Source organism: Podarcis tiliguerta (assembly GCF_965153285.1).
Source record: "Podarcis tiliguerta genome assembly, chromosome: 5".
Lineage (NCBI taxonomy): Eukaryota > Metazoa > Chordata > Lepidosauria > Squamata > Lacertidae > Podarcis > Podarcis tiliguerta.
The window spans coordinates 286,185-295,815 of NC_139538.1; the positions used below are offsets into that span (position 1 = coordinate 286,185).

The 9,631-nt window shown below is 60.8% G+C and overlaps 1 protein-coding gene across 1 annotated transcript; it reads left to right on the top strand.

Moving 5' to 3' along the window:
• The first annotated feature begins 1,009 nt into the window (after positions 1–1,009).
• XXYLT1 (xyloside xylosyltransferase 1) lies at positions 1,010–4,370 on the top strand. Its single transcript, XM_083440999.1, has 4 exons — positions 1,010–1,480; positions 1,613–1,760; positions 2,371–2,503; positions 3,290–4,370. The coding sequence occupies exons 1-4, from the start codon at positions 1,022–1,024 to the stop codon at positions 3,684–3,686; spliced, it is 1,137 nt and encodes a 378-aa protein (XP_083297125.1). The 5' UTR covers positions 1,010–1,021; the 3' UTR covers positions 3,687–4,370.
• Positions 4,371–9,631: the final 5,261 nt, after the last annotated feature.

A 9,631-nucleotide genomic window follows, 5' to 3' on the forward strand; every position in this document is an offset into this window, starting at 1 on the left:
TGTGGTGTGACCACATTTGAGATGCCAGGTGCGGTTCTGGTTGCCTCACCTGAAAAAGGATATTGTAGAGTTGGAAAAGGTTCAGAAAATAGTAACCAAAATGATCTAGGGGGTGGAACCCCATGGAGAAGTGTTGCAGTGTCCGGAACTTTTTTTAGAGAAAGTGGAAAGAGGTTTTTCTTATAAAACTAGAACTCGTGAACATCCAATGAACCTGAATACTGGAAGATTCGGGACAGAGAACAGACAGTGCTTCATACGGCACAGTTAAATTCTGGAACTCCCTCCAGTGAGGAGGCCGTGAGGGCCACCGCTGGGTGACTTTAAAAGAGGACAAATCCATGGAGAGCAAGGCGAGGAGGGGAGAGTGCTCTTGCGCCAGTCGGGTCCCGTCTGTGGGCTTCCCAGGTGGCCGCGATAGAGAGGCGGGGGCTCCACAGCAGCAGCCCAGAACCACCTCTTTTGCCTCTGGGCTGTTGCCCGCACACCCCCCCCGGCGAAGGGGGCCCTTCCTGCCCGTTGCCGCCTTGTCTCCTTCCATCTGAGGCTGGCTCGGGCTACGGGGGGGGGGGGGGGCTGCTTCGCTTGGCAGGGGCCCCGCCAGAGGCCCCGGGCCAGAGCTCTCCAGGAGGGAAGAGCGCAACACCAGCGAGGGGAAACGAGCAGAGGGCGTGTCTGTTGGATCGGGCCAAGCCCCCCGCCCCCAGCATCCTGCTCTCGCAGCGGCGGCACAGCTGGATCCGAGCGCAAGAGCAGCTAGTAGCCCTCCATCCCTCCCTCCCTCCCTCCATTTCCCGATCCTCTTTTCAAGGCATCCCGGGGCTGTTCAATCTGCGTTGGGACCCTTCGGAGAAGTCCTGTCTTTGGTCCGCCCTCCCTGCCGCCCTCGCCGCGCCGCCTTTTCCGCGGGAGCCCCTCTTCCTCCTCCTCCTCCTCCTGCTGCTGCTGCCGCGCTGCCGGGTCCGCCTCTTCTGGCCCTTCTCCTCCGCCTCTTCCGCCGCCGCCGCCGCCGCCGCCGAGCATGGCGCGTCTGGCCGGGTCTCCGGCGTCGCTGCTGCGGCCCCCTCCGTGCGCGCTGGCGGCGGCGGCGGCGCTGGCCGTGCTGTGCGCCCTCTACTACGCGCGCTCGCCCGCCTCGCCCCCGCCCCGCGCGCCCCCGCCGCCCCCGCCGCCCGCCTCCGCCGCCCCCGCCCCGGTGGGGGAGAGCAAGGCCAAGGCGGGCGAGGAGCTGCTGGCCTCGGCGGGGCTGGCGGGGGCGGCGGGCGAGGCCGAGCTGCACCTGCTGCTGCTGCTGGCCAAGGCGGAGCGCAACGCGGCGCTGCGATCCAAGGCCGAGGCGGCGCTGCGCTCGCTGGCGCGCTTCGCCAAGCTGGGCCCGCGCCAGGCCCTCGTGCTGCACCTGCTCAGCGACGCGCCCAGCCGCCCCGTCGGGAAGGCCCTCCTCCGCGAGGCGCTGCGCAGCGCGCAGTTCCAGCACAAGGTGCGCTCCCTGCCCGCTGGGGGGGGGGGCACGGACGAGGGCGGCATCCCCAAGACGGGCGCCACGACCGGGGCCGCTTGCCCTTGCGCGGGCAGCCCTTTCCCCGACGCGCATCCCTCTCCCTTCCCGCAGGTGGTCTTCCACGACGTGGACGTGGTGGCGGAGAAGCTGCTTCCCCTGGTCGAGGCCATGCAGAAGCTCTTCAGCGCCGGCGCCGGAACCTACTATGGCGACTCCCTCTTCTTCCTCTCGCTGGCCATGCACCGCGTCCTGCCCAAAGGTCAGCAGGCAGATGGGCAGCACACCCCCCTTCCACCTGCCCCCTCCCTGCGCCTTCCTGGCATCCTTGGCTCTCCTGCTTTAAGAAGCGCTTGAGCATGCCTGGTGCTTGGGGTCCAGGGGGCGAGCTCAGCTAGGGTGGCAGCGCCAGGTGAGATCGCCAAAGTCGGACTGAGTAGACGAGGTGCCCCAGGGCCTGGCCTGGCCACTGGGGCAGAAGGGGCTGTGCCCACAGCCACCGCCTGAGGATGGGGAGGGGGTGGCACCAGGGGTCCCCCCCCCTCTCTCTCACCTAACAAGGAAGGTGTTCCATGCTGCCTCCCCCTGCCATTGGCAGCAAAAAACCCTTTTCCAGAATGCACCACAAAGACTGCCCCCCCTTTCATCTCAGTGCAGCAGGGAGAGGGGAGAAGGTGCAATATACAGTTCCTGAGCCCCCATGACCCACCCCCTGCCCCCTACCTGACTGCCATGTATGGCCTTGGTTCCTGGCCTCTTCCTCTGGGTGGGGCCTGAATGAAGCCTCCCATGGGGGGTGGAAGCTGTGCCTGGGAAGCACCAAGGGAGCAGGGAAGGTGCTTCAGAGGCTCCTCTTTGCCCCTCCCCCACAGAGATTTCGCGGATCATCCAGGTGGACCTTGATGTGGAGTACAGAACCAACATCCGGGAACTCTTTGAAGAGTTTGACAACTTCCCAGAAGGGGCTGTGATTGGCATCGTCCACGAGATGCAGCCCGTCTATCGGTAGGTGCCAGCAGTGGGTTCTCTGGAGGGGGGGTACTTGGGGCCCTAGCAGAAGCTGCACATGGGCACAACGGGGTGTTCAGAGGTGGCTTCCCAGAATTCCCCCCCCCCCCCCACGCTCAGGACAAAAGATTTGAGAAGGGAAGTTGGCCAGCCAGAAATTCTGTGGGGAAAGTGAGCTCTTGGGGTGGAGATTGGGGGCCCACAGTGTGAAACTCAACAGGAGCTCACTTTGGGGGGCAGTTGTCAATTTCATTTGCTGCTTACAAGCACCTAGTAGGACATGGGACAGGCCTGGGGGGGGGGCACTGCTGCTGTCACATGGAGCCTGGGGAGGAAGGGGGTCAGCTGCGCCCTCCATCTCCTCTGCTGGCTGGGGAGTGGGGCTGCTCTCCAGATGTTTCCTTCCTTTGCTCTTGCCAGCTGTTTGTACGCAGCTCTTGCCAGCAGGGGCCTGGAATGGGGCTGGCCATGCTCATTCCCCCCCGACTTTCCTTCCGGACTTTGTTTGGAAGAGACAGGAGGACTTTTGCCGCCTCGGCTGTCCCTGCAAAGGAGAATTAGACACATTCATGGCTGCCCGTGACTGCCGGCCCCACGGCCTGAGCTCTGGCCTTCACAGTCAGAGGCAGCAATGCTTCTGAATCCCAGTTGCAGGAGGGCAGAGCTGCTCTTAGGTTGGAATCCTGATTGCGAGTTTTCTAAGAGAAGCAGAACAGGATGCTGGCCGGGCCGGGCCCCTGGCCTAATTCTGCAGGGCTCTGACTTGCCTTTCCTCTTGTGCAGGCACCTCTTCTGGCAGTACCGCCAGGAGCACCCGGGCACCAAGGTGGGGGAGCCCCCGCCGGACGGCCTCCCCGGCTTCAACAGCGGGGTCCTCCTGCTGAACCTGGAGGCCATGCGCCACTCGGAGCTGTACAACCGCCTGCTGGAGCCGGGCGCCGCCCAGCGCCTGGCGGACCAGTTCCACTTCCGGGGCCACCTGGGCGACCAGGACTTCTTCACGCTGGTGGGCATGGCTCACCCGGAGCTCTTCCACGTCCTCGACTGCACCTGGAACCGGCAGCTCTGCTCCTGGTGGCGTGAGCACGGCTACCGCGACGTCTTTGACCACTACTTCCGCTGCGACGGCCACGTCCGGATCTACCACGGCAACTGCAACACGCCCATCCCCCAGGAGTAGCCCCTGCTGGCCAGGGGGAGTTGGGGGGCGGCAGCTGTGCTGTGGTCACTGCAGGGCTCTCACCGTGTCTCTTCGGGGGGTTCCATCAAGTGGAGGCTGCTCCCTTTCCCTTGCGCACAACTGGCGTCTACCTGGGAGGAATCCTCATGGCCTTGCAGGAAGGATGCGGAGCTGAGTGCCTTCTGCCACCAGCCAGCGATTGTTGTTTTGGGACCCAGACGCTGCAGAGAGAGGGAGGCGAGCCCAAGGCCTCTCTGGAGCTGAGACCGCCTGCTGGACATTTCCCTGGCAGCTCCCTGGGGGACTGTGGCTGCAGAGTGCGGCCATCCACGTTCCGATCTTGGCTGCAGCACATGTGCCCAGCAAGGCAGCAGGATCGTGGCCCCCGGAGCAAGAACAGCTTCTTGCGGACCAAGCCTGGATTCTGCAGAGATCCATTGGCCCCCAGTGCCACTAGAGCCCTCAGCTCTCTGCCATCCTTTGGGGCTGTGGGGGAAAGGCCCTGCTGCCCTTTGGGCCGAGGGGAGACTGTGGGGCTGGGAGGCCTTGTCCAGGGGGTGATGGTGTGGTTCTTCTTCTGCTGCCAGGCAGTGGGGCAGGGGGTGAGACCCGGAGGGAGAAAGAGAGGGTGCCAGGAGTCTTTTGTCCCTTCTGCAGGAGCAGAATAAAATGCATTCCAACAGGCCCAGCATGTCTCTCCCCTCTGGGGAAAGCGGGGCGGAAGGAGAGGGGTCTGCAGCAGGGAAACGAAATGGCTTGCTGGAAGTCAGGCCAGGCTGCCACCTGACGTGGCTTCCAGGACTCTTGGATCAGGAATGGAAAGCTCTCCAAACGGAGAGAAGTAGAAAGCTAAGTCCCCCAAGGAACAGGATTGGGGCCTGTGCTTCTTAAACTTGTTCATAAAGGATCTTGCCAAACTTGGGTTTCCAGCTGTTTTTGGGCTACAACTCCCATCATCCCCAGCTAGCAGGACCAGTGGACAGGGATTATGGGAATGGTAGCCTGAAAACAGCTGGAGACCCAAGTTTGGGAAACACTGGACTAGAGCCAGGGGTGAGCAGGGAGGGGGCCAAGTTTGCTGGTGACACTAAATTGATCAGGGTGGTTGAAACAAAAAGAGATTGTGAAGAGCTCCAAAAGGATCTCTCCAGGCGTAGTGAGGGGGCTGCCACATTGGCAAGTGCAATTCAGTGGAAACGAGTGTAAAGTGTTGCAGGTTCCCACGGAAAATGTTGATTTCACATACACACTTGTGGGGCCTGAACTGGTGGTGAAGACCCGGAGTGGGTCCTCTGGGTTGGAGCAGAGAGAGAGAGCAATAGAGATGTTGGGCCCATGTGCGACAGCCGTGAAAAAGGCAAATTCCACACTAGGGATCATCAGGAAAGGAATTGAAAACAAAACTACTGACATGCTATTTACAAATCAGTGGTGTGTCTGCATTTGGGATCCTGTGTCCAGTTCTATTCGCCTTAGGAAAAAGTTCAGAAAAAGGCAACAGAAATGACCAAGGGGACAGAGTGACCGTCCTCTGCCCCCATGGGGAAAGGTTGAAAAATTTGGGACTCTTTAGAGAAAAGGTGAATAAAAGGAGACATGGTAAAAGCTTGACACAGGTTTCCTGGCATAGAGAAAGTAGGTGAAGAAAAGTGTTTCTTTCCGTGGTTTCGAGCAACTGGCAGAAGCCCTGGTGCCCCCCTGTGGAGTCAGAAGCAGAGCCTTCATCCTTCTAGGAGCCACCAATAGCCCTCCTCTCCATGAATTTTTCTGGTGCTCTTAAAGCCTTCTAGGCTTCCTGGGGGTGTGAGTCCCACAATTTAACTCTGCAAAGGAGAGCTTCCTTTCTGTTCTGAATCTTCCAGGATTCGGCTGTTATTTATGGTACTTCACACAAAGGTCCCAGAGTTAACAGCATTAAAAGAAATCGAAAACAGCCCCCAAGCTGAATCCGGACCCTTTTCTCTAGGTCTCGGGACGTCTCTCCATCCCTGGGTCCTTTGCGTTGCCCTACTCAGAACCTCCTCCAGAGGGCGCTGCTCCCGTTCTCACAACCCACGAGGCAAATTCGCCTTTTTAGCCGCCTCTGCGGGGCTGGCGTCTCGGCGGCGTCGGGGAAAGCAACTGGCACCTCCATGCGGAATACTTGAAGCAGCCACGCGGGCGAGCCTGCTCCGTCCTGGCCGGCGGCAGCCTTGCAGCAGGATCCCCCATTAGCTGGCGTTGGGCTGGTGCAAAAGCGGCCTCTGGCTGTCGAGCAGGACAGGGATCGGGGCCAAAGAAAGCGGGACTTTGAGGCTGGTGGCTGAGGAGAGCCTTCCTCGGGGCCTGGCACCGCAGCTGGAGCAGGAGGCCGCCCATCTCCGCTCTGCCGGCTTTAGGGACCAAATGACGGCGAAACAAGCTCATAGAGTCGTGGAGTGGGAGGGCAGCCAAGGATCATCTAGTCCAGCCCCTGCCGTCCAGGATTCTCAACTGAAGCATCCATGGCAGGCGACCTGATGAGGCTGGGAAGCCGGCGAGAGAGCGGCTCGCCGGACGTGCTGCGTGAGGACGCGGGTCTTCCAGGAGCCCCTGCCTCGCTCTGTGAAAAGATGCTTCGTTAGGGCCTCCAGGTCTCGCCCCTCGTGCCTGACCATTGGTCCTGCTGACTGGCGCTGGTGCCCAGCAGCCTCTGCAGGGAGCCGTGTTGGCGTGTTGGTTACCCCAGCAGCAAAGGGGTTCCTACATAAAATACTTTTGGGGTGCAGGATCCGGACGCTGTTCTGCACCGGCGGCAAGAGGAGGGGGTGTTTCAGCTGCACACCCCCTGGGACTGAGTCCTGCCCTCCCTGGGGCCCTCCTGGCTCCCAGCTGCCAGCCTAGCCTCATGGTCGGGGAGAATGGGAGTTCGAATCCAGCCCACGCCCTTTACCAGGACAGCCGGAAAGAGGGCAGCTTCTGGACTATCAGCAGAGAACGTGGGAAGCCCATGACCCGTTTCTCTGCCACGGAGCAGCAGAAGAGCCCGGGGGAAAACGACCAGCCCTGAACTGGAACTGAACAAGCGGCGAGTGGCACGCAGGATCCCTGCGCCACCCCGGCGGAGGAGCAGCGCCCTGCCCGCCCCGTCCCAATTCCCAGCCAGATGCTTCTGTTGTGGAAAGTGGCATGTGCCCTCGGGAGGCTGTGCCGAGGCTGCCCTGGGCAGGATCCGGAGGGGTCTTTCCCCTGGGGGCTTGGCTGGCAGCTCGGGCGCAGCGGGGGTCAGTGCGGGGACCGAGTCACGCACAGCCCGCTTGCGCCTCTGGAGCCAAGGCAACCGTCCTGCAGTGACAGCTCTCCCAGGAGGGCGCGTCTGTCTGCCACCCGCCCCTCCCCCGGCTTGCACTTGCGCGATATTTTTAGCCCGGGCGCTTCTGGAGAGCGGCCAGGTCCCGCAGAGCCGCCCGCCTGGTTTCCTCTTCCTGCAGGTTCCAGATCTGCAGGAAGTCGCGGGGGGCGGAGCGGAGCCCCACGAAAGCCTTGCGCGATGGGGAGAGAGAGAACTGGCCTGGCTCTGCCACACGTTATGGGGAAGTGGAGGGCGCAACTGCACCCCCCCCCCGGGTACAGATCCGCAGGTCCCTGTGGGGTTCCGGCCTCCCTTGGCAGGGTGCAGCTCCTGGCGCGGCCCCCGTGGCTCTGCAGAACCCACGTCGACCCCATAATGTATGGGGCAGAGAGGAGGAGAAAGAGCGAGCAGGGGGCAAGGCTGGGTGGTGTGTGGGGCCTCTCAGCCCGCCTCGCCCTGTCAATCTCTTGTCACCCCTGAATCTCCAGCCAGGCAGCTGAGCGGAGTGGCAGCCCCCCCTCCAGGTTCAAGGCATATGAGAAGCCCCCTCGTCCCCCGTTTGTCGCAGCAACGGGTCTCGCTGCAAACTTAGTCTTTAAGGTGTTGCGAGGGAGCGAGAGAAAAGCTTTTCTCCACCCGCTTTCTCCGGGCCATGAGAAATGCTATTCACCTCGAGCGCGGCGGCTGCGCCCTTTCCTCAGCAGGGAGTCGCTCCGACCCTCCATCACTCGGACTGCCATTCTCATTTCCCAACCTGCCGCATCCTTTTTGAGGCGAGGCGACCAGAACTGGACACACATCTTGGCTGCGGTCGCGCCAGGGAGCTGCGCGCGAGATGGGCAGTTTTTTTCCAGCTGTTCCTGGCGCTCAGGCTGCCTGCTTTCAGGGCCCCGACACACAAACCAAGGTGGCATCTTGCCCAAGGGCTCTACCGGGACCCCCAGAGGCCTCTGAGACAGGCTGGGGGTTGGTGCCAGGGGGCCCCCCTTCTCGGCCTGCCTCTGCCCTTTCATCCCTCTCTGTGAGCCTCATCCTGCCCAGGATAAATCTGCCGGCTGGAAAGGAAGCTCTGGTCGCCTCTGCTGCCCACGGCAGCCCGGGGGGGGGGGGGGAGGCGGTTTGCTGTCGCTGCTGCGAGACTCCGCTCCCCTCGCCACCCTCCCGCAAAGGGCAGAGCCCCCTCCCCGCCAGTCCCGCTGACGTGGCTCCCCAGGGTGCCATCGGGGGGCCTGGCTCTTGACATTTCCCGCTGCGCTCAAAATAGCTTTGCCTGAGCAGCTGCTGCTCCCTCCTGCCCCCCGCCCGCCAGAGAATGCGATGCGCCCCCAAGGCGGCTGCTCTGGCCTGGCGGGTTGCAAAGCCGGCTCCGCTTCCTCGTGGCCGCCTTGGCAGGTCCCCGCGACCCCGGAGAGGAACGAGCGGCAAGCTCAGGCCCCAGCGCGGGTCCGCCAGCTTCGCTTTCCTCGCCTGCCTGCCCCATTTCCAGGGGGGTATCGTGAGCTGCGCCCCCTTCCCAGGCCGCGAGAACAGATATCATTCAGAGGACGCTTGTTTCATAGGTTGATCTGTGAAATGGGCACCTCGCCGCCTTCCCTGGCAAAGGGCAGGAATAGACTCTATAGGGAAACTCAGCAGCGAAGGGGCGCGCGGGCTTCCGGCAGATCAGGATCCTGACCCTGCTGTGTGTTGAGGGCCGAGGGCTCCCTGAAACTGAGCTCTGCCCCCTTATTTTCTTCTCCTGGTCAGGGAGACCCCCACTCGGCAGGCAGCAGCTGAGCTCGGGATGCTGTCCATGGTACTTACTTATTTTATTTACAAAACTATTTGTATGCCGCTGTGCCATAGAAATAGACACAAAACATAAAACTATACACTAAAATCACGAAAAGCTAAAAACAAGTTAAAAGCAAAAGAATTGAAAGCAGACATCAATTAGCCACCGGGGAAGGATGCAGTCTTCCTCTCCCGCTTAGGCCTGACAGAAGAGATTTTTTTTCAGCTAGTGGACACAGAAGGCACCTGCTGACTCTCCTGTAGCAGGGAGTTCCACAGGCTCGGCTCCTCCTGGTCCAGGAGGGCTCCCTGGTGCTTCCAGCTGCCCGTGGCATGCCTCAGAGGGTGAGCAAAAGAGCTCAGGGGCAGAACAGCTGCTTGGCATGCAGAAGGTCCCAGGTTCGATCCCTGACACATCTCCAGGAACAGCCGGAAGAGACTCCTGAGTCTGAAGCCCTGAAGAAACGCTGCCAGTCATACAATCCTAGAATTGTAGAGTTGGAAGGGGACCCCCAAGGGCCATCCAGACCACCCCCTGCAATGCAGCAATCCCTGTCCCTCTGCTGCTCTTAAACACACATTTTCACACCATTATATTTTTCAAAGGAAATCTGCAGATAGTCTTGACATGACCTGCAGGACAAAAAAAAAAGGGGGGGGGAGGAAAAAACAAACAAACAAAAAAGCAATACAAAATAAACAGAAGATTGAAAACAAGAAAAAGCACCCAAAATCATTATAGACGAAACATCAGGCAGAAATGCAGATTGTTATAATTTATTCCATTTATATCCTATCCATGCCTGCAAAGGAGCCCAGATTAATGCAGTCCTGATATGGGGAGGGGGGGTGAGACTTATGA

Coding starts and splice junctions, on each gene's coding strand:
- XXYLT1 (XM_083440999.1), top strand. CDS start 1,022: ATGGCGCGTCTGGCCGGGTCTCCGGCGTCGCTGCTGCGGCCCCCTCCG. Junction 1,481..1,612: donor GCGCGCAGTTCCAGCACAAG/GTGCGCTCCCTG, acceptor CCCTTCCCGCAG/GTGGTCTTCCACGACGTGGA. Junction 2,504..3,289: donor GAGATGCAGCCCGTCTATCG/GTAGGTGCCAGC, acceptor CCTCTTGTGCAG/GCACCTCTTCTGGCAGTACC.